Source organism: Accipiter gentilis, chromosome 18 (assembly GCF_929443795.1).
Source record: "Accipiter gentilis chromosome 18, bAccGen1.1, whole genome shotgun sequence".
Taxonomy (NCBI): Eukaryota; Metazoa; Chordata; class Aves; order Accipitriformes; family Accipitridae; genus Astur; species Astur gentilis.
In genome coordinates, this window is record NC_064897.1 from 1135172 (window position 1) to 1159632 (window position 24461).

General features: G+C 40.9%; 1 protein-coding gene across 1 annotated transcript in view; it reads right to left on the bottom strand.

Moving 5' to 3' along the window:
• Window positions 1–852: 852 nt before the first annotated feature.
• EFCAB6 (EF-hand calcium binding domain 6) overlaps window positions 853–24461 on the bottom strand; it is a 115832-nt gene continuing 92223 nt past the window's right edge. The window contains 8 exon segments of the mRNA XM_049822273.1: window positions 853–975; window positions 3454–3603; window positions 6111–6295; window positions 7135–7309; window positions 9168–9395; window positions 12816–12919; window positions 12922–13027; window positions 22095–22274. Of these exon segments, the coding sequence (XP_049678230.1) occupies window positions 853–975; window positions 3454–3603; window positions 6111–6295; window positions 7135–7309; window positions 9168–9395; window positions 12816–12919; window positions 12922–13027; window positions 22095–22274 (1251 nt within the window).

The following is a 24461-nucleotide window of genomic DNA, read 5'->3' on the forward strand; positions in this document are numbered from 1 at the left end:
TTTAACTATCACAAGAGTTCAACAGTCAGACAATTATCTTTTAATTTCCTCACCAAGATCCAAGTACCTCACAAGGTATTCAAACAGGATTTTTCTAGAACTGGGAAATCTAATCAGAGGTTTTATTTGCAATTTACTGTTTATTGTATAAATACATATATATAGTATCCTCAAAAAAATAAACCTTGTGGTTAACACTGGGAATATTTCTCTGCAGTTAAGAGGCCAATGCTTACTGGTAAAGTAGCTTCTTTTCAAAAGTGTGCTGAAGGATGTAGAAGAACAGCTTTGACAGAGAAAGGTGTGGTGTCCACGCACAGTTGGCATCTGCTCAGATTTCAATGGCTGGTCCATATTAACATGTCTTTGACAATACACATATGGCACTGCAAGCAGAGGAAAAAGACGCACCGAGAAATAGGATGATTTCTTTTTTAATACTGAAGGCTCATGTATTAAAAGTCATACATTTGGAAAATGACAGTTGAGGAAATTCAATAGTATGTCTTGTAAACCTTTTTACTGAAGTTAAGAGTATGTCATTATAAAATGCGTAAAATTGAAAAAAGAATTTCCTTAAATGACTTTCTTTTGGAGACGTCTTAGGGAGCATTATTTTGATAGTGTTAATTGTTGTCTTTTTCTTTTTTGATAAATGGATTATGCAAAATTAATTCCCTCACTATGTAGATTTAATCCACAACACAGGACCACTGTCAGAATTTTAAAGTATTTTGAGTTTTCTAATGAATAGATACAAAAAAGCCATACTCAATTAATTTATTAGTTTGAAATTTGAAATTATAAATCAGTCACTGTCTTTATCTACAGTTTCCTGCATTTGACCAAATCCTACTGTACGAATGCCCGGAGAAAATCATTATAGGATATTTTTGAAGACAAAGTTTTATCATAGTATTCCAAAACGTTGAATAACTCCTCTTCAGTTAGGGTGATGCTGTACTCACGAAGAACCTACAAAAGACAAACACCTTTAAAATTTATTCTAGTGCTTTGGGTCAGCAAGAAGTAAAAACATTAGTTTATCTTGCTAAAATTTCTTTACAAAATAACTTCATGATTCAGCTCCACTCTGTCTTAGGTTTCTCAGAATATTAGAAAATCAAACCTTCCTTTATTATCTCTTATTTTGCCCATGCCAATACTGGCTCCCTGGGACGCATATCTGAAAACCTGCACACGCAGGGGTTTTGTCCACTAGCCCATCTAGCACTTGCCTGAGGGAGCATTGGGAAATGGGTAACACCCACGTGAATAGAAGCTAATTTTAAAAAGTACATGTTTAAAAGGCTTTCAGTACCATCTGGAGGCAAGATGGAGGTGGAATATCTTCCTTTCTATCCTCCTTGGGTGATCTGCAGCCTTTGCATCCAGAGAAACGGAAGGAATATCCAGTCACTCAAACTGTACAAACCCCTATGTATATAATAATGCCCACGATGCACTCAGTGCTTTTAATTTCCATGGGACAAATGCTCAGCCTGTAAGCATGCCTTCCTAACGCTTCGGTGGGAACCCAGCCTGAACAGGATGCATCTGGTCCACCTGATGCTAAAAGCCAGGTTAGATACCTGCATCTTTCAAATATTTCACCCAGTGCATTTTTCAGCACTTCAACAGTTTTAAATGTTCTCAATGTCCTGACATGGGATGGAGGGGTGGGGCGAAGCATTAATTTCTGAGGATTACTTCTGGTTTTAGATGCACTTGGGAATTTAAACCCTGAAAGTGACCAGCAACACAGCGTGTCCTTGTGGGCTATGCCAGTTGTCATTAGTTTTTCTGGCAAACTCAGATTAGTCTGCCCCTTTCCTTCTTAACAGCTCAGCATCAGAAATCGCTAATGACCCCTTGCAGATAGTACAGCCATAAATAGCAGTGTTACTGAAGTTAGTAGAGAGCTAATTTCCCCGTTTCAGTAAATTAAGTTACCTAGGAGATAAAGGGATCTGTACCTCCACAAATCACTTGATATTTTGTCAAACAGCAGATTAACACCTTTGTAGTAGGATTTTGGAATCAGGGATTGTTTCTTGATTTAGATCCATGAAGAGTTAGTTTTTCGTTGTAGGTTTGTTGTGGTTTGGTTTGGTGTTGTTTTGGTGTTTGTTTGTTTTTTGTTTTTTTTTTTTTTTTTTGCTTAGCTTGTATCATGTTAGGAAGCTTGATGAGAAAGTTGTTGACATTACTTTAACTATAAATGGTAATCATCACATGTCCTAGAGGAACATGACAAATTAAAATCAAATGCAAACGAGCCTGATCTTCACTCCTCCTCCCCTGAGCCCGGTCTGCTGAGGTAGTGCCCAGGCAGTCAGCAAGTGGCCGTGATAGGCGGGGAGCCGCAGGCAGGAAGGTGATATGGCCGCGTTGATCCATACGTCTTGCTCCTCTACCTTTGGAGAGGAGCAGACAGGGACTCAGATTTCAGCTATGTGGCAGTGCCGGAACGTATCTCATTCCCACCGGTCCTAAATAAGTAAAGATTTAAAAGAGCATTTCTGTGACTGGTATAATTGAACAGGTTTATATCTACCAGGCAACAAGCCGGCTTCCTGCAGCTCCAGGGGAAGGGAAGCATCAGAAGCACACCTTAGCGCTGCTTATTGCAGCAAAGCATTTGCTTACTGCGACTGAGCATCCTGTCTGCTAGTTGATCAGTTGTTATTTTTAATTAAGAGCAATACCAAGGGGTGTCCTAATGCATGCAGCATTAAGTGGGTTCAGGGCGCCACTCTAGTTTTTTTTCTTGCAATTGAATAGCAAATATTCAGAATTACTCCAGAACAGATAGTGATTATTATTCCTAATTAAAACAATGTCAAAGATTTTGAAATTAGTAAAGCTAAGCAAAAATCAAACTCCCCATGGATCTAGATGAAGAATCACTGATATCCAGAATACACAGGTGTGTATTTGCTGTTTGAGGACATACAAGATACCTAAATATTTGCAGAGGATACAATCCCTTGCCTAGTATAAAATTATGCTGCACACAGAAAAGCAAAAAAGAAACCAGAAACAGAGGCTCTCAAATGGGGATTGCTTGAGCCCATTCCACTTTTCAGAAGGACCACACCAGTTGGAGGGTCGCAGGATCCTGCAGCTGTAGCAGTGCCTGTAGGGAGACCCGTCAGAAGGTACGCTTCTAGTCCCTTCCCATGTGTCTGTAGAAGATGCACATTTAAACTTTGTAGAGGGACTAAGGTTTTTCTCTGTGTTATCTATTCAGGATGTCAGCAAGACCGCAGACCTCAAGGAAGTGTAATCACATGTGGAGAAAGATTGCCGTGAGTAATGGTCAGAGCTGAAGTCACAGAGAGGAGCCAGTTTCTACACTCTAGTTCAGTACCATTTTTCAGAAAATTTTCAGTCAGAAAGCTTAGATTACACAACTGTAATTTTCTGACTTATTTGCTAAACACAACTTACTTGTCTGAAATCTGCAATATTTAACAGTCCTGTATGACTTTCATCATAGGATTTAAAAGTTCGCTTCATTGGTCGCCAGCAGTGCAGGATCTGGGGCTGAATTCTCAGCATTGCACTGAAGAATGATGTGGTTTGTGGCCCAGGACTCAGCTAACGAAGTTGGATGAGAAAGACTTGCATTTACTAACAGCATCGTGAACGCAACCGGGAAGAACTATAATGCAGAATGAAAAGATGTTGGACTGTAATACTGCCTTAATCTATGACTGGCTGCTGAATACTTGTTTACAAATTATTGCAAGATACTGTTTACACAAGATTATTTTAACCTCTAACATTTTGATATTCTTGGAAAGTGCAGATGGTATATTTACTTAATCACTGTCAAAGCCCTAACTTTTTATTATTTGAAACTGATTCTGAAGTCAGTGTTACTTCTGCTTAGATCTCGGTGTCTTCACATGTGTTATGCTTGTCCTTGTTTCAACTCCCTCTTTCAGTCATTTTTTTAAATTCTCTGCAGCGTTCATTGTTCAGAGTGAAATTTTTGCTTAAAAGTGACTGAATGCACAAGCCAACTGTGGGAATGGTACAATACTTAACAAAAAACCAAACCCTACTGTACACTTTCCCTGGTACATAAAATACCTTGTAACCAGCTTTTGAACCTTTCTGCAGTTCCACAGCTGGACTACAGGATTAATTTTCCTTGGGACATGTTGTGGCCTGTTGTTTAACCCAGCTAAACTTGTTACGTTGATGTACCCTGAACACCTGTGAACTGTGGAACTATTCATTAAGGCAAAATTAGTTCCACTTGTACAAAGCTTTAACACTGGAGGGATGAGTAAGGGACTTTGGGAAAAATCAGCAAGCCTCAATCCACCTGCAGGCTCTGGATCTGCTCTGCTATTTTCTTAAAATATGGGTCCATCTCAGCTTTCCCCTAGAGTCTCCTGGTATTTATTATTGTAATTGGGTAAGTTGCTAGTGCCCCGCTTGTGCCGGTTGCACGTCACTGGCGTCTCTACAAGCATCTCCTTGGGAAGGAATTGCACAGTCGGCTTTATACATCTGCTACGTGGACACAGAGGCTGTGCTGCACCTACACTAGTTGTAAGAGACCTGGGGGGCAGCTGCACCTTCTTTCTGTGCTTTTGGAGTATTTCTGCTTCAGACTGTGTAGCTAAGGAATGAGTGAGTACATGAACAATGCAGTTTCCAATCCAAAATACTGAGTACCCTTGTGGGCTGAAGGGAGGGAAAGGGTGCTTCATGGTGACTGCAGCTTGGATTATTTTCATAGCTCAGACCCTGGATGCTTCCATGAAGCCCTAGGCCATCGATTCTCTCAGGCTTTTGAGAAAGAGAAGGAATTGTACGTGCCACCAAAAAGGAAAAAAAAAATTGTTTTTTTTTTATGGTGCCTTTTGATGTTTATCTGTATGCTTATTAGATGGAATGGACCGAGAGGTCTATGAGGAAATTTCACTCTGAGTATTACATTATATAAGGATGCTCAGAACATGGACTGAGACCTTCATTTTTTCTGAATTGAATAAATAAAAATTATTCAAGACAACTACATAGGGACTTAGAAATTACGGCTTATCCACTCCAGAATACTGGGATGGAATTTTACAGCATCAAATTTGTGCATAAAGGAAACCTCATGTAAGGTAATGAAGTTCTTTCATGCAAAACTTAATAGTTTTACCTTACTCTCCCTACTGGTGGTGAATACTTGATAATTCCTAATGATACTCTCTTCATACCTTGGTAGCAATCTGTTCATTCCACATCTGAAAACACTTTGGTAATGTAATTTCTCTATAAAATGCTGCTACTAACCATATCTAAGCTAATTAGGCACAGTCAGAAACAGCCTAAAAATGTAGCAGGCTTGCTGAATGAGCAGATTTGGAATTTGGCACTGTTCCTACTACATAACTTGATTGGGATGCTATTACCGATGCCTTCCTTTCTGGGCCATGAGAGCCAGATTTCTGTGTCTCTTCTGATCTTTTCTGCCCTAGAGCAGTACTGTGAGCAGAGGGGAACAGCCTGTGTGTAGCTGTTTTGCTGGCGTTCTTTTGCCTCTTCATTGTAGCTTGGGGAGCTGGTATGTGTGGCAGGGAGAGCTGCAAGGGCACAATGTGTGCTGGCCAGTCCTGGCTACGAGATGTTTTTAGTGACCATCAACAGCAGTGCAAGGGAAGAGCTTCCCCTGGGCTTTTCTTGCAGTGCTGGGTGTGGAGCAGAGGCAGAGCTTGCTGACCAGTAGGGGTCATCTTAAGACACATCCCATGCACTTTTTATTTCTAGCTTGATTTTTATTTAGTTCAACAAAAGCTCTTAAACTGTCAGCTCCTGTGTTTTCTATTTGGAATTATTACCCAAATTTTAGGAAATTTGACCAATTTACTATATAACCTGGATACGCAGAGCATGATCCCAAGGAGTTAAATCCTCCAGCTGAAGGAGATACCAAATGAATAGTAGGCAATTAGTATCATGGGATTAAATAAAAGAAAAAGAAAGTCCCTGCATAAAGTGACTACAGAGACAGGCAATGAAATATCCTGTCAGTACAGCAGAAACTAAAAAAAAAAAAAAAAGAAAAGTCACTTTGATTTTTTTATAAACTTTGTACCTACTGGCTTTTGTGGCTTCTGTATAATCACCCTCTGTAGCAGCGAGCTTTCCTGTGGTTTTAACAACAAGATACTACTCTGAAGGAAGTCATAGTATGCAAATCTTCCATTTTTCTTGAAATCATATTTTGTTGTTATGTGGTTAATTTCCCTTTCATTTAAATCCAAATTGAACTTCTCTGCTATATCTGAAATGCAAAGAAAGAATACTCATTTTGTCATTTTGAAAAATAGCCAATCGTTGTCCTGTGTTCACAAGTTTTACCAGGTAAATGCTGACAGGTCGTCAGTTCCTGTGACTGCTGGGTGTGTTATGCAGATCTTGCTATATGCAGGTATATGCATATGCCTATACTTATGGGGTTACAGTTCACATTTTACAGGATTTCAGGGGACTGATAACATGTCATTTTGATTTTAAATGCACAAGAAGTACTCCCTGACATCACCTGAGACAGAAGATCTGATAAGCTAACATGTTCTTACAGCCAGGACTTTACATGTGATTATACAGGTGTGCACTGTCTTATCACACATGCAAATATCCTAACAAAGGCACAGAAAATCCTCTCTCTAGAAGAGAACACAACAGAAGAGCAACATAGCCCAGTTCTTCTAGGAGTAAAATTCAGGGTCCTTTCAACTCAGCAGATGTTCAACCATCGAGACCAATGCGACCAGAACCACACAGAAGCCCACAAGGAAAAGACCGGTGAATCTATTTATTGAAATATCCCCAGGGCACAGAAAGGGTAGTGTATTGGGAAGGTGATGAGAAACTCGTACACATGCCATAAGTACCCACAAGCAAGCCATGCACTTCTTTTTCAAGGAGTAGCTAATTCTGAATAGGAATGTGAATGTATTGCAGCTAAGGCTATTCTGCTCTGCAGTAGCAGGGTGGTACCTGGAGCAATCATGCAGTAGATGCCGCTTCCTAGAGGCTAGATGTTCCTATGGCTGGGACAGCAGAAAGAAAACAGAATGCATCTGAGAATGAATAAAGCACTTTTCAGATGGAACAAACCTAAGAAGTCTGACACTGAGATTTCTCCTAGCTTGCCGACATCCTTCTCTTTGCACGCTTTCAATATGCCTCTCCAGGAATGCAGGATGTTCTTTCTTATCTTATTGTCTATGGTTTTGCAGGTAAGGACGGATGCAGAACAAGTTGTTGTCTGAAGACGACTGGATGTTGGTATCTAAAAGCAAGAGATAATGGTATTTTTTTTCTATTGAGTTTTACTGGTTGTGTAGCTAAACTACCAGATCACAAATCCAGTTTCTGGTCTTCCAGCCTTGAGATTAATGTACCATTTGAGCCACTTCTAAGTCTGATTTGAATTTGGTCTGCAAAACTCTGGGTAAAGATGTGAGAACACTCTTAGTGTCGAAAGAACACCATTTAATGGGCCTTGACTATTTTTTTCTTAATTCAGCTTAATCTGTAAATCATTTATAGTTTCTCCAAACTGTTTCATATTAAACAACAGGTACTGTGTTCAAAAAAAGCTATGTAGTACCATCTCAGACCAAACACAACCCAGTGCAAAGTCACTGAATTACGAAATAACATTGCTTTGATTTGTTACCAGGAGGACTCAGTTCTGCAGTAGTCCTGTGCAGAGCCACAGAAGGAGTAACGTGAGAGGATCCCGGCGCTCAGTGTCTTTTTGGCTGCTGCCTCAGCAGTACTGTGGGTAAGCTGGAAGTAAAGCCTCAGCCTACTGCTGTACAATACATGCACAAAGCGGTATTTATGCTTCTAGATCCAACACATAATCTCATGTTTAGTGAGACCTCCCAGTGCTCCCTTGAGGGTCTCACTGGTGCAGACTTGCTGAGGCCTCACACACGTTTCCATGCAATGAGTGCTGCAGGAACATTCATCCTGACTGGTGTTCAGGCCAGCTGGGGTCTTTCCAACAGCCATAAATTTGGGGAGACTTAAGTTCTCTTCCTATTGTCTCCAAATCTAGCACTCACAGAGAGTAAGAAGGAATTTTCCTTTGCTTTCTCTGGGAACTGGATCAAAGCACAAAGGATGCATGTAGCTAATCATCTGGGCTTTTCAAGAAAGAATCTATAGTTAATGCAATAATTGAGCTAGCAATGGGCCAATATTTAGATTTACCAGCCCTGACAAGTTGTTTGCATCTTTAATTTGCTCAATCTGTTATTTCTTTTTCAGTAGCTAAACATCTCCATGTAGAAGTAGTCAGAAAATCCATGCATGTTCCAGGCAGTGAATAATTCTAAATATTTTATTCTTCTGTTGTTGGTTTGGTTGTAGATAAAGAACGTGGAATAGGTAGGTGCAGCTCCACAAGGGGGATATTTAATTTTTCTGTTTGTAATGATTTCCCCACCTTTCTGTGAATTCTAGCACCAGGGTAAGAAGCCAGCATGGCGTGGAGAGGACCAAAGTGCATTATTGAAATGAAGTATAGGTATGGATGCAAAAATGGAGCAGAACTACTGCATTCCTAATTAATTTCTCTTAACTCTCTCAGATCACTAGCCTTCATGGCAAGTCTATCAGACTGTCAGGCATTAACTGCTGTAATGTGGCATCCACCAGAAAGCAGGCAAGATCACCAGAGTATTTTAGGACAGGCCAGCAAAAACCTATTGGAAAATTGCAACTGCCAGTCCTGCCTACCTTTGTCAGATGACCACAGATAAGCCGTCTATATTTTTTAATGCTGCTTTTGCAGCAATCGGACCTTTGTAATTTGGGCTGTTTTCTTTGTTCTCAGAAATCTGATTGTGCTTGAACACAGAAATTTTATTTGCTGTACAGCTCTGCGGATATGTGTATGGTAACAGCAGGGAATGCTATTGGTATAAATCAACATATATCCTTGGACTTTAGTGGAGTTACTATCTGGCCCAATTTTTGTCATCGTAACACAGTTTTGCAAATTACCTCATTTGCTTATTGACAGGTGGTTGTGCCTGATTTCATGGGCAATCAATAGGAATACTTTCACTGAGTCCCACAGGTATTACTTTCAGCCTGCGCACAGAAAAGAAAATCCATAAAATAACCACACTTACACTCTTTTGCCCTACTAAAGAAGATGACATCTTGGGGTGTTCAGGCTGAGGAGACATGCATGGGTCCTGCACGGCATGGGTAGCTGGCTTGGTAGAAGTTGCAGAACTAGTTGCACTGGGAGTGCTGGACAGCATCGTTACAAGTTCTGAGCTGAACTTCTTCAAAAAGTCCTGACACTTCAACTGTCCACCGGTGCTGACATCCACTGTGTTCCAAAGATTTTCAAACTAACGAAGAAGCAAAAAGATGACTTTTGTAAATGCTAGTTTTACAACAAGAGAATCCCCTTATGTACTAAGCATATGACAAAACATATCAAAAAGAAAGGGAGAGGATGCCCTGGAACAGAAGGAATCCTAGGGCCCATCTTATTAAAAAAAAAATCACAGCTTCTCTGCAGAAGCTCGCACAAGGCTGGGAAAACAATGAAAAAAGGATTTCTGCAGGACATTTTTTAATTGAGTTGGGCCCTTAGTGTGCTGTTTAAGCTACTAAACCCTGTGATTAGACACAGTGACTGAGCTGCAGTATAGAAGAATAACGCTTTAACATGAGATGTAAATCAAATACATGGTGCACCTGTATCCTGGCTAAGTACCATTGAAGCGAATTTCTCACGCTATCAGGGGCACCTAAGTTATACCACCATCTCAGGATGCCATTAATGTTCCTCAGTTATTGTATTTGCATCAACAAATTATTTCACCCCGAGGGCAAAAATGAATCAGCATGAAAGAACACAGCAGGAAATCTTTACAGCCTTTAGAATCACATATAGTTACAAGGTATGGCCAAGAACTGTACCTCTACAGCACAGCCAGCCTACAGAAGACCTGGGGGCGGCTGCTGATACCCTTGCTTCTGCTGCCTGGGGAGGTCTGGGTGGCTGCTTGGCCCAATGCTGGGCAGGTAGCCCACCCTCGGCAGGTAGCCCACCCTCGGGGCTACATATGGTACCATAAGGATGAGGCTGGGCTGATTTCCCACTGAACAGCACGTTATTCAGTAAGTAGTTGCACTGAATTAAATGGGACTACTCATGATATAAGCTACTAATCAAAGCAAGGATTATCACAGCCTGCCCTTAAATGAGCTGTACTCATTTTGTGAGTGTTTCAACAGTCATCAGTATGCCTTTTTAGGGTCTTCATTATTGATTTTTAATATAAATCTAATTGGGAAGTTCAGATTGCTTTTGATTTGATCTTTTCCGGCAGAGACTTAAACCCTAAAGGAAGCTAGTCACCTCTTTGATGCATGTGCCAAGTTGCAGTCAAACTTCAAAGGGCAAAGGATACATTCTGAATTTCCTTTCAACTTTCCCCCATTGGCCTAGCTGCTACCACATTATGAATTATAAACAATTCTATTTTGCGCTTGTGATTGTACTTCACACTTCATACGAGGATCTCAAAGTGTTTTACAAACTTCAGTTAAATAGAACAATACCCTGATGAGCTGGGTTAGCTATAGTTAGAAACTATTTCAACACCCAACAAAGTTTAGCCATTTGGGAGATTACAGATAGTTCAAGCAAGTCAAGGGAGTTCAAGCAGAGAGGAGAAAAGTGCTTGTGATAAAAAAGGGGATGTCAGTTGGCGAGGTATTAATCAACACCTTGCTTGCAGCGTGTTTACCATCCTTAGCCTTTTATGAAAAAGGTCACAGTATCAGAAATTCAGAAGACCAAGAAGCCAAACTTCAGGAAGAAATTCTTCATCCACTATTCAATACGGCCTCCAGCTGAGCCTTGCTAATAGCAAACAGTAAGTGGCCATCATCCAGAAAAGGATAAAAGAAGACATTTTCTATGAAGTCACCCAGACTATGACTTTTAGTAACACTTCTGTAACAACTCTGAGCAGCAACAACAACCAGCACAGCAGGGGTTTGGATTAGCAGTGGCAAACCCTGTACCCAGATTGCAGGGCTCTCCTGGGGCATCTTCATATAGATACACGTAGGCATATCTTTGAGAGGCCTGTCAAAATCAAAATATCTCTGGAGATACAGGGCTCAAGTCTCACTCACACAGAGGCTGCTGCTTATATAAATGAGGCTCCTCAGGCCTGCTTCTCGTTGCTATTATGGATGACAGTTTCTATCAAGATTTTTTTTCTTCACTTGCCTGAGGTTCTTTTAAGTATAAAATAGCTCCCGTGTCCCTTCACTTCTTCTTGAGTGTAAAGTAGACAGGATCTAGTCTGGAGGACTTTTCAGCTGGAGATGCCTGCCCTACTGCTTCCAAAAAAGAAAAAAAAAAAGAGATTTTTTTTTCACAGCTCGGGAAGGTGTGTGTTCTCCTGCCATGAGCTCACCCTGATGCTTCTGCACAGGGGTTCACAGGCATGAGGAAAGTGTCATCACATTTTCACTTTTGCTTTCACCTGGTGTTGAGCCTCCAGGTTCAGATCTGTCACTTGCACTTGGTACCTCACCAGAATTGTGGCTACTAGGAATAGAGCACATAGGCCATTTTGTTTTTTTCTGCTATTTTCAAGGGGAAAGTGGAAAATATTTTTATTTTTTTCAGTGCTTTCACCTGTAACTTTACACATGCGTAGCAGCACCTGGTAACACGGCAGACTGTGCAACCTCATTGCTGTAGTTACAAGCAGGCCCTGCTCCTGTCAGCAATTTATAGTAAAAAATGCTGGGCCAAGAACTCAGAGGGTATATCTGCAGTCAGCAAAGTACTGAAATAATTTTCTGTAATGCAGACACCCATACGAGTTTGGAGGCTCTGTGTCTTGTCTTTCAGTTTGCTGCCAAATGGCATTGATGCAACTGTGAGCATGAAGGTTAGAGTGCTGTTAAGTAAAATCTGAAATCTTTTAGTCAAGGTTCCCTCTGTTTTATTATTCACCTAGTCTTTGGACTAGGACAAATCACATTGAACAAGCATTAGCAAAGATAAAAAAATGGCTCTTTTAATTTTAAATTCAGCAGAAGCAGAATCTTATGTAAGACTGGCCTCTCAGATTCCCTTGAGATTAGCACTGGGCTAATCAGATGGTTTGTACTGCCAGATTCATGCCATGACTTCAGTCACTCAAGCTGAATTCAAGGTTACGTAAACTCTGCTAACACTAATCTGGTGGAATCTTTAACCCAGAAAAGTAGCTGAGAGGTGGCCAGGAAAGTCAAATGTTTGCCCCTGTCTTTGTCCTAGGAAGACAAGACAAAATAGCTACTGAGAAAAAGGAATTTGCATTAGCTCCTCATGGAAATACTTTTTATTCCATGCTGAGAAGGCTTTTTTCCCCATCAACTGGAAGTGGATTAATTTAAAATTGAAAACAGAAACTTTTAAAATAGCAACTATACAGATAAAGAGCTAGTGAAAGAGAACTACTGTGCTTTAAATTCACACCTTCGCTATTAGCAATAGCATCTCCGTGACTTTGCTTTAGAAAGCCTGCGATTATTATAGTTCATAACCATACTCAGAGATAAGGAAAAAATAATCTTCCACAAATGCAGCAACAAATGTTCATGGAATGATAGTCTTAAAACATTTTCATTTCATCCAAAGTTTTAAACTACTTGCCTATACACAGCAGTATGCAAACACATGTCTCTAGCCGTAGCCAATTTACCCAGTTGTACACTTAAATTAAGATGACAAAATAATTTAGTTTTCTTACTTGTTCTTCAGTCAGCTGACGAGAATGTCAGTTACATATATCCCAGAACTCTTCTTTTGATACCGTATTATCTTTTGAAGAGTCAATATATTTCAACTCTTGTGCAATGCGTTAAAGCCAGCAGTCACTAGTTCTTGTATCTGTGAGAGGATGCCTCTCTCTGACAGCTCCCAAGCAGATTTAGGTGGAATGACTTTTTGCCCTTCCTCAGTCTAGACAAAAAAAAAAACATACACAGAGATTCAGTAATGGATCCACTGAACAAATTATAAATCATGGTGTGGCATTCAGCCAGTCGAAGAGGGAAATGTCCATGGAGAAGGCGGACTTAGAGATCCCGCGGGCAGTAAAACCTGCTTCCAGGAATTCTGGCTTGCACCACAAAAGAGAAAAGGGGCTATGCAAGTAGTTAAGGGAAAAAATAGACTCTCTATAAATGTGATCCAGCTGGTGACAGGCCAACAAAAGCACAGGATTCCAAGACGGACCTAAACTTTTACAAAGGTCTAAAAAATAGGGTGATCTTACAAAGAGGGCTATTCTGTTAATGCAGAAAAAAGGGAAGTGAGCGCTAACTAGCCCAAATATCCCAAATGTATTCTTCTCATCTGAATAGTCTTTAGCAAGCAGTGGAAATCTCTTTCACTGAAAAGGCACTTCAGTTCTGAGATGAAAGAGAGGGCAATTACGTCCCTTTCCTTTCTAAGGTCCAGGTATATTTACGGCGGTACTTTTTAATCTGGTCACCCACAGTAGGGATACTGCCGCTAAACAATGCAGTTGAAGGCTGCAAAGGTACAGAATATGTGAGGGGAAAATGGAGAAGGGGTTGGGTACAAGTGTGTTAATGCTAGCACAAGATGTGCACAAACTCCTTTTTTTCAGTGTGTCGCTTTCAAATCTAACACCGGTGTACGGCTTTTAAAATCTACCACTGGAGCTTATTACTGACTAAATTCCCATTATGCATTCTGCAGGGTGGAAATCCACACTTTGGGTAAATACAGTAGAAGGTCATATGGCAAGCAGAAATAAAAAGGACAAAATACAGTTGGTTGGAATAAACTGCAGAGTAAAGCACTGCTAGGCTTTGGTATGGACATACCTGAGAATACCGAAAGTCTAACTGTGCAGGCAAAAGTCTACATTTCATGAAGTTAAATATCAATGAAATCTATTCAATATTACATTCTACCTCCAGAATTAGCAGTAAACTTCAGTTTTTAAAATGAAACCAAGTTTTACTTACAAATTATTCTTAGGAATAGCACAATGTGGAATAATAATAACAAAGAAAAGCAGTATCAGAATTTTGAAGAAGAAACTATTTATTTTCAGTAATGGAAGCTGACTTTCCACCCACTGTACTATCTAAACTAAATATGTAAAATATCTTGAAAGCAAAGTTTTCACAAACACAAGTGGCAGCCGGTTTTACTATAGCTGTGGTAAGAAGTCCTGGTAAAAACAACAAAAAAAGATAAATCTGGTTTTGGTTCAAAGACATTTCTTTACAGCATGTTAAATGTTACTATCATATTTTGTACCCCTATGTTTAAGCATATAAGCTTTGCCACCTTCCTGCTCCATGCAATATGAAATACCAAAAAAGAAACAGATGGCTTTTGGTCCTGCGCTCCTGTTTCCTTGTCACGTCTCACATGATCATTATAACTGGATGGAAAAGAAAATATGTTTCTCACAGAACTGCAAGAAACCTGCCTCCTAATCAGAAAAGACTCCACCATCTTCAGATGCAAATAACACTTTTCAATATTAACCATGCTTTACATAAAACATACATGTGGGACAGGCTTTACGCCTGCATTATTATTAAGAGAAGAAATATGAGAAGCAGAATCGTGCCTGCAGACGCAGAAGCCAGTCTGTGCTGTAGTCAGGAAACGAAGATTTGCTGGGCACGGTCCACGGCAGGGCGGCCTCCTGCCTGCCCGACATTACTGCAACTAAAAAGCACTGTACCGCTGCTTTTAATTATTCTAATGAAGCTGAAGTTTTAGGGAAAGCGTTACTGCCCTGCGACCTTTTAAAAAAACGTATTTTGTAAGTGCAAGCTTTCCTAATTTATTTAATTTCAAGAGCTTTTTGTTTCTTTCGTAAGACCTGATGCACTTTGATCTTAAAATGGTTAGAGAGCCAATAAAAAAAAAAATAAAAAATCGCTTGTTCTTCTTGCAAACCGCTGATTGAAAACTAGAAAACTTGCATTTGAAACTAACCTTATGCACAGCGTGGGTACATGCCTTAGCTTTGCTGTGTCTGACTCGAACCTCACGAGTGAAAGGGAGCCGCAGGAACGAAGCTGCCTCAGAGCCGTGCAGCCTATGCCCTAGCAGTGCTTGCAGATCATTTACAGAAGAGTTTCCATTGCATAGAAGAGGGGTTACTTCTCTTTTAGTGATTTCCTGACATTGGCTGCCACATGCTCCACTCGCTCCATCAGGCTCTGTCGGTATATCACTGCAGAATTCGGGGGCCAGGACCCTGCAGCCTGCTCCTGCTCCGTCCCTTCTCAGACACCCCGCGGCCTCTGAGCAGCACCTGCCTGCGGCCAAACGCCAGCTGCTGCGTAAGGTGTGAAATCCAGATTCCCTGACTGTTCTGCTCAGCTCTGCACAGGCTTTCTCGCCCTTCCAGACAGAATTTGAGAGCACCTCGGGAGGACCATGTAAATCCACTTTCACCTCCTGCTTTCACCAAGAGAGGAGGGCATTATTACGAGGCTTTTCTCATGGGCCACCCGATGTAGCTTGCTTGCTGTTCAAAGCAGGGCTGTATTTTTCCTCTTTAGAAAGTTCCTTGCAGAGCCTCATGTCCTTTTCTATAAATGGCATAACTATGCTGATTAGTAATAAAAGAAGGCTCTGCCACCCACACCTGCTCAGTGCAGCTCCATTCCCGCAGCTCCCTGTTTCTGGAAGATTTTTCTATTAAGAGGAATTCTTCATTAGAAAGTAAATTGGTACATCAAGATAAACTACAATTTCTCTGGTCCTGTTCCCTGCCCTGTCACAAGTCTGACCTCCGTCCCTTTCTGGGGAGGCTCAGAAGGCAAAGGTCTTGGGAAACAGCTTACACAAGAAGGCCCTTGTATCCTCCCCTGAGAAAGGATGCATTTTCCTCTTTGTACGTGAGAATGACCTTTGCCAGAAGTAATCATCCTTTTGACAGTTTACACAGCTTTAGAGGCTTCTGTGCTTGGCCAGTGGGCCCTCCTTTACCCTAACAGCGTGTATCTTCAAGTTGTTTTCCATAAATGCTCTTCTGTAAAGACGTGTGGAAGCAGCAGTCAGTTGCCTGACCGTGGATTGGGGTGGAAGTGCATTTTCTTCTCATGTTCAGATAACCAGTAATTCATCAGCCAGCCTGTTTTAGCTCTCAGAGTCTCAGCACTCTAGAGAAGCTTGTATTTTATCCCTGGGTTGCAAGGAGAGCTGTATCCTCATCTGGCAATGATCAGTCTAGCTCCATTAACCTGAGTGCTGATTTACACCTGCTGAGGATTTGATAGCTGGTGTGCAACAGGAGCTTGCAGTAATAAACTCCATTATAAATAAAAGATGAAAACTCCATTGAGGGTCATTCTGTAATGTAACATTTTCCTTTTCAACAACTATTTGCAACAGACAGATTCAAGTTTTGAGGTCACATTCGCAGGATAAAATACTCTTGGTAGTGTTTAGAATATGCAATGGTATATGATGGTTTGACAAAATGATTTGACAAAATGAGTCAAAGGTAACCCACATGCCAATCTCTGCCTTGTCTAGAAAAAAGCCACATTCCTCTAAATGTAATCAAAATAACTATTGTATTAAATAACTATGAAATATTAAGCCTAGGTAGAACCGGGTAAAGAAGCAGGAGCCACAGTGAGGCTTCCCTGCTCCTCTGTCTCCCCAGCAGTGCCTGGTCCATCAGCACCGTGCTTGATGGTCTAATACTACGTTCCCTACCTTCCATTATCCCTACTCTCTCCTTTTCCTCTGCTCTTAGTAAATATAGAGTGAAAGGCTTCCATCCCAAGGAACAATTTGCCATTTAAAAATTCCATTAGACCCTTTTCTTCATTATTTGGAACAGAAAAGGAAGGGGAAGTACGGCGTTGGCACGCTTGTCAATGGGGAAGGATCCCAAAACAGATATCCCAGCACAACGAGGGACAGCGCATTGTAGTCATGGGGAGGGAACTACGCAGGAGAGCAGGGGCCAGGAAGGGGAATTTTCAAACCAGTTTGCTATGGATAAAGAGAAACACGGAGTTAGATCATGGTGCAAGGAAAACTTTAACATTTCTCAGCCTGAAGCAGATATAATACTGGAAAATAGATGCAAACATGCAGGTATCCCAGAAGGAGTATTTCCCTGGAGCTGTTCTACATGAGGACAGACGAAGTTTGTGGTGCTGCTGGCTGAGGGTAGGGACATAAGCAGCAGGGCTAGTAATCTCTGCTGGTGGTGCAATGGGTCATGACTGATGGCAGTGTCTGATCAAATCAGTGGCCCAGAACAGGAAGGCCCAGAGGTTCAACAGACGAGGACAGTGAGCAAGGAATAAACCTGTAAAACTCCCACCCCCAAGACAGGAAAAAGCAGCACCTCTGCAGAGCGGGTCCTTACATATTCCTGCTGGTAGATTACAGGTAGATTACGGCAGCAAAATGAACTTCAGCTCCCCATGCATGAATACAGGGTTAGTAATGCTGCTGAGTTTAGGAAGCAAGGTTGTGGAAAGACCGAGGATGTCACTTCTCCATTGCATGGGGTTTTTGAGCTCCAAACCAATAGGGTTACAACAGATACACGGTAGAGTTGCAGTCTGCATTTCACCACTTGCAGGCAAATCAGTCTTTGGGGAGTCACAGCACAGCCACTCTCCATTTGTGGAGCTGGTAAGCTGTGTCAGTGCTGTCCCCTCTGTTGATTTAAGAATAGTTTCCAAGATCACAAGGAAGCTGTTTTGCTTGTGTTTTACAGGAAGGGATTGTAGCAGCTACTGCTGAGGGCAAAGTGGTGTGAGAGCAAGTGGCTTTAGCTCTGTAGACTCTCCACCAGCAACATGCCCAACAAAGATGGAGACCGTGACGATGTACCCATGGTTTTCACTAGTGAATAGCAGAAAATAATCCTGGACCTCAGTGCTGGGACCTGGAGGTACAGTTCTCACAGTGCCAGGCTTCAAGAAGAGATGTGAACTTGCTATACTGGGGGGAATCCTCCCATGGGTACTGGTCCAAGGAAAAGCAGGATGCTCTCTCTGGCAGGAAGAACATCAAGGATGAACGAACAAGCCTGCAGTTTTGCAGGCAGGTTGGTTAGATGGAACTGGCTGAAAACAAAATGCACTCAGCTGGTGAAGAAGGCACTCTGCAGCACGAGACAGACTGCTGAAAAACTCAGAACAGGAAGCTAAACACAAATGAAAATGGAGAATTTAGTGTGGAAACAGAAAGTTCAGGACAAAGCTAACTCAAATGCCTGATTTGATATTGAAATGTTCTGCAAAGAAGTCCTGGAATTCAATCCGATTTCCAAATTTCATCATTTTAGATGAAACCTCATTTTTTAAAAAAAAAGCTTTGCTGAATATGTTTCTACTCATTCCAGTAATTCCTTTGTGAGCTGAAAGACACACGTGTCAGCAAACTCCTAGTTAGCTCAGTTCCTGCCCTTGAACACGGACACATGCGGTAATCTGTCACTTCTCTCTGTCATCTCCTCAACCTGACCTGCCCTCTTTCTCCTCACTGCTGGACTTGACAGGTGAAGCTTTACTAAGCTTGCAGCAAATTACTCAGCGGTGTCAGCTCCAGGAAAGCTAAACAACAAATTGTTTGGCCCTGATCATAATCCCTCCTTTCCCCATATATTCCCCACTATAGGCAGCTGTGCTGATCCTGTATGAACACCTTGCTGTTCTAGACCTGAACAGCACGCCCTGAACTATTGCTTTTAACACGTTCTTTACTTTTTCCCCTTCCACGTCTGAAATAGCTCACAGTGGGGAAGGACGTGCGAGTACATTTTCTTTTGGGGGAGCCTGATTCCCAACTGCAGCTTTCATTAGGCCAGCAGACTGCATTAGCCACTTATTTTAATGCAGAAGAGCTCCACTCAGGCCTTATTAATCACAAGACTGGCAGGCCAGCCAAGAAAAGTTCATGATGCATACTCCTAGCTCCAGGGTCTTGACTTTTACAAATATCCTCAGAGAGTCCACTGGTGGTTAATACCATCCCACCCAAGACAATGTCCTCTCTGCCTCCTTTCTCAGCTCTTCTGCAGTGGGTTAGCAACACCCAAGCTAAGTGCCATAACCATGGTTCATTCCTATCTGAATATTAAGCTGCACTCACATTGCTTAAAATACTTTACGTTTCTTTAGTTCTATTTTTGTATAGTATAGCCCTACAGCTCTACACAGCTGTATTTCGGTCGGCATCCTGCTCATATTCAGATGCTGTAGTGTGTATTCTAGAAAGTTAATCAGAACGTAAAGCTCATCAATGTATGTCAAAGCCATCAAAAGATCCACGTGATGCATAAAACGTTTAGAAATAATTTCCACAAGTTTTTTTCATCTCCCCTCATTCAGCTGTTTTCTAGGAAAAAATACAACTTAAACCTGTATGGCTTGTTGGGTTTGTGAATGTTTGCCTTTGTGGTTGTGGGTTTTATTTATGAGGTGCCATTTGAGACAAAAGTCATCCCAGGCTCATACTTTACTAGTTCAGTAAATTTTCCATACTTTAATGATCAAGCTGCATACTTTACTTGTTACTTTTTAATATACTTCAGTGATCAAATTGTATAGCGTAATGATCAGTTTTCCTAACATGCCTGAATGAATTGCATACCTCATTAATTTAGATACATACTTTACAGGCCAAAATTGTAGTGTGTTTGGATGAAGTGAATAATTTAACAACCAGCCTTCTCTCAGAACCTGCACAGGAGCCCAGGAATACGTGTGAACCCAGAGTGGGATGAAATTGCAAAGGTGTGGGAAATTTTGGGTTGAACCCAAAATGAAAACATGAGATTTGAGAGCATCTGGAAGCTGAACCAGCACTGTGAATCTGGTTCGTATTTGTTTTGTCTTTTCAAAAACATTCCCTTGTGGATTAATTTAAGATTTTGATGGTGGATTTATCCCTTCTACCCCTAACATGGCACAGAAAACTGTTCAAGGTGAATGCTCAATATTGAAAAAAGCAGTACAGGCTCCTGCCCTCTCATGGACCGAGTACCTCCTGAAAGATGTGGAGGTAGCTTATTTTTTTGCTAAGTTGAGGTGGAAAGTATTTGGGGTCTTGGAGGACTAACAGTTAAAGAAACTTCATGTTAAAACATGGACTCTTGCAGATCCCAGGAACTGTGCAGCTTGTCAAGTTGTTAAGGAGGCTTAGCACCTGCTTTGAGGCTGAGAAGACATTACAGCAAAACCTTCCCTAACAAAAGCAGCTACATATTCTAAAGTTAACAGGAAAGCTTGCTGGTGGGTCAATATTACAGCACACAAATACGTTCTTAAAATAATTATGCAGGTATGTTATATTTCATACAATTGGTCTTTGTGCTGGTATGACTCAGTTGAAACTTACTGAATTTATATCAGCACAAAAGCAGGAAAGAGGGAAATGCGGCATTTTCTAACCTATACAAAGTATTCCACTGTTTACACTTGAGAACCATGTAATCTATTATATCTGTTGACTGCATTTTAATAAGCTGAAAATATAAATATTTTAGAATCCCCAAATATTTTTTAAATAACTATAATTAAATGTAGTCTTGCCACTAAGGACAAAGTAACAGTTGCACTACTATAAATATTAATGCTAAATTTTCAGAGAATAAAATACATTTAAGCAACCTTATAAAATTTTGAATAAAGCTACACTTATAATAAGCACTTTGGTAAAGCTATGCCTATTGGTAACTGACACCTATAGATAAAGTCTCTAACCTGCTACAAAAGCCTGTAACACATTACAAGTGTTTGGAGCTGTTTGTGGGTCCTCCTTCCTTCAAAACCTGTGGTCCTTCCTCCCCTCGTGAATCTCTCACGCCCTGCAATTATTTGAAGCCTGACAGACTTTGACTCGGGACACGAAGAGGCTGAGATAGATCTCACTGGTTTTCCAGCTTCTACTTTATGACACAAGATTTAATCACGGTATAGCTCTATATGGATTTGTTTAGCACAACATTCTATTATTGCCATGGCAATAAAGTGGTAGGCTTTTTATATGGTTTTCCGTTGGGTGATGATTATTATTTTTCTCACTTTATTTGTACTTTGAGCATATACTTTTGAAAATGAAACATAGTTACTTCTTAGAATGTAAGATGCAAGTTAACACTTACTTTTTTTTAGAACTGCTTTTTATCCAGCTAGTAACCAGCTTTCCCATCCTTTAGCCAAGTTCAGAATGAGCTGTACGGTAATGGCGTTTGGACTCCTGCACCCTCAGATCTACTTAGACCCGCTTCCTGCTGGGTAAGGCAGACTAAGAGGGGAGAAGCCAGAGGGAAGGGAAGAACTTTGAAATTAAAATAGGACAGAGCCTTCTTTTACTTACACCTTTTCATAATACTCCTGTTATTTACAAACATAGTAAGGATTGCTGCACTGATAAAAGGATGTGATTATGAACCAAAGGGTCTTTTCCTACAGTCTGCACCAAGTGAATGACCCCAAATGAGGCAATATGGACACAAATCTCTGCCACAGAGAGACAGCAACTCTAGTTTAATTTGAGTTGTTGCAACAGGCATATTCAGAGCATCAGAAGACTCTATCCATGACCGCAGTCAAGATTTTCTCTGCACTTGACTAAACTCTGCATTTGACCTTCCTGCTACATCTACGCTGCTATTACCGTTTGGCACCAAGAACCTTGTGGGCTTCCCATTCCACTCACTTTTCTGCCCAGCCCCTGCCAGTCCATCCAGACAGCTCAGGGATCACTGAGCATATTTGGATATCCCACATCCTACATCGTCCAGTTGGGGCAATCTGGCTGCATCCGTGGTCACGTTTTCAGCTTGCTACACGTAGAGACCTAAATCTACATGAATGTAAGACTTAACTTCTTAGAGCAGTTTGTAAAGAGATAAGGGCGTCATGGAGTTCAACAGGAATCAACAGAAATATACGGGAATTTTGTATGCGTAGTTAGTCAGTCACTCACTTCTAACACATCAGATCGTACCTTTTAAAGAAATATATTCTAGCTTGCTAGCTCTTCTTACCACTATGAGGTGGTTTATGTTTTTCAGGAAAGCTTTCCAGTCTACTGTGAAGTCCTCACAAAGATTAAGGTTCTTGAGAAGAACCTTGTCTGATAATTTAAAGCAGAAATTGTTAAGTACTTGCCGAAATTCCAGTGCTTTAATTACTCCGGTGTCTTCTTTAGCAAATAGAGAAAATGCCTGAAAAACAAGAATACAAATTATTTAAGCGAACCTAGACATTCCAAAAGAGAAGTCTTTTTCAGCAGCCATTTAGCAGTTCACATGGAAATACCTGAGACCCATATGCCTTTTACTTGCACATACTTTACAGATGAAGAAACAAAACACATTTCTCAGAACCTTACTCAGTTTGAAGATTTCCTTTCTTTTAAAAATGAGATGCAATTGTTGAAATAAGCCCAAAATAGCCTGTATTTCTGTGCCATATGTAAATATAAATATAGAAATAAACAACAACCTGCAGTAAAAGCAAAAAGGCATTATATCAAGTATCCAAACATTCCAGAAAAGGTAGTGGCTAAGACAAGAGAGGAAACAAACAAAAATATTTGAGGGCTGCCTTAAATAACCTAAATTAAAATGTTTTAAATTAAACTCACCTGAGCATATTTAATTTGCCTTTTGCCCCCCACCCCCCCATTATTGTCCCTGGTGGGGCAAGTTTGTTTTCTTCTCTAGTCCTTCATCCTCATTGGCTTCAGCTCATCTTGAAGGCTTACTTGCTCTTTTCTCATCCTCCTTTGCGCAAAATGCCCAGCCTATTCTTCTGGGGAGTTTTCCAAAGGTTTCCCGGGGGAAACAGATTAGGTTTAGCACAGCTGCAGCAGGAGGCATGCAAGACAGTAGTTCAAATGAACAGCGAGGTCTAGAAATGTTGTGGGTCATATCCACTCTCATTCTGCCTGGCTGCTACTAACTTACTGTGCCCCCTTGTTTTATTCTGCCCCTTATTTATGATGCTGCACGTATAGATTACTGATTCCATAAATGTGAATGAATATTACATCTTTCAAAACTTCAGGTTAAAGTCCTATTTGCCTGCTAACATGATAGCACATTGGTGTAATACAGCAATTTTTTGGTTTACCATTAGAACGGTTCTAAATAATGGACTTAAAAATGTGTATTTAATGTACGTGGACCATGCCATACTGACAAAACAAATGCTACCATAGCCAAAGGATATTGAAAAGGGATCCTTTGAACACTAAAGAGCATTCTGTAACTTCTTAATATGAAAGTTTGATCTTTGCTTACATGCTGAAAGTCTTATGGGAAAAACAAAGCACTGAGTATATAGTATGCATTGTACCAAGTGGTGAAAATGAATGGGAAATTACTATACTAACAGAGAGGACCCACCTGAACTCTTAAACTATTTGTTATGAAACTTCCAAGGTCTGTATTCAGTTGTAGAAATGTTGTGGATGGGATGTGATGAGTTTGTTTGGTTTTTTTTTCAACTAGCTGGACTCTAGGAACTATGCTTTCAGATCTGCCTCTTTCGAACAAAATATTTTGTTATAAGCTTATGTCATTAGAGTGCCCCATCACATAGGTGGCAGCAAGTATTACTCAGAAAATGGCTCAGAAGAAAATTGAGAACTTCCTTATTTTCTCTTGTAAGGGAAATGAGAAATAGTTCTGCTTTTCCATAACACGGTGGACAAAGTCTGGCTCTCCATGGAGAAAATCCCTTGGTCCCTGAGGTTATATTAACCACCAAATGGTATCCTAAAACACTAAATGGACAATTTGTTCATGCCAAAAGTAATTTTCAAATCATACCCTCGGCAGACAAAACTGTGACCTTCTCCATTCCCAAGAGACCCAGGGATGAGAGGACAGATATTGTCTTCTGTTAAGATTTAATGAACAGTAACCTGTGCTATTGACATTATCTATTTCTTATTTCAATAATGCAGAGCACAGGAAGGATCTGCCCCCCCCCCCCCCCTAAAAAATGTAGAGTAATTATATAAATATTTCAGTATCGTGTTCAATAGTTAGTCTATCTGGCCAAAAATGGCAATGTGGCCCCAGTAAGTTTACGTCGCAGGAGTCTGCAAAGAGTGTGAAAAGACATTTCTGTAAAGAAACAGCACCACCCATGGTACTACTTTTTGGGGGTGCTGGTACCAGTGACGTCTTTGTTGGAAGCCTGTGTTATTTTTAACTGCAGGACAGAGTCCACAGATGGAGATTTCAGAAATGCAGCTATTGATGACAGGGAATTTCTACCTGCACCGTCTTCCCAGCCGCTGTCCTCCTCCCTTCCCCTCCCTTGCGCGGGCAGCAGCTCTCCCGTGGTGGCACACAACCGGTCAGGCTTTTTTCGGGTTGAAGTTCCCTGACCCAGGTCAC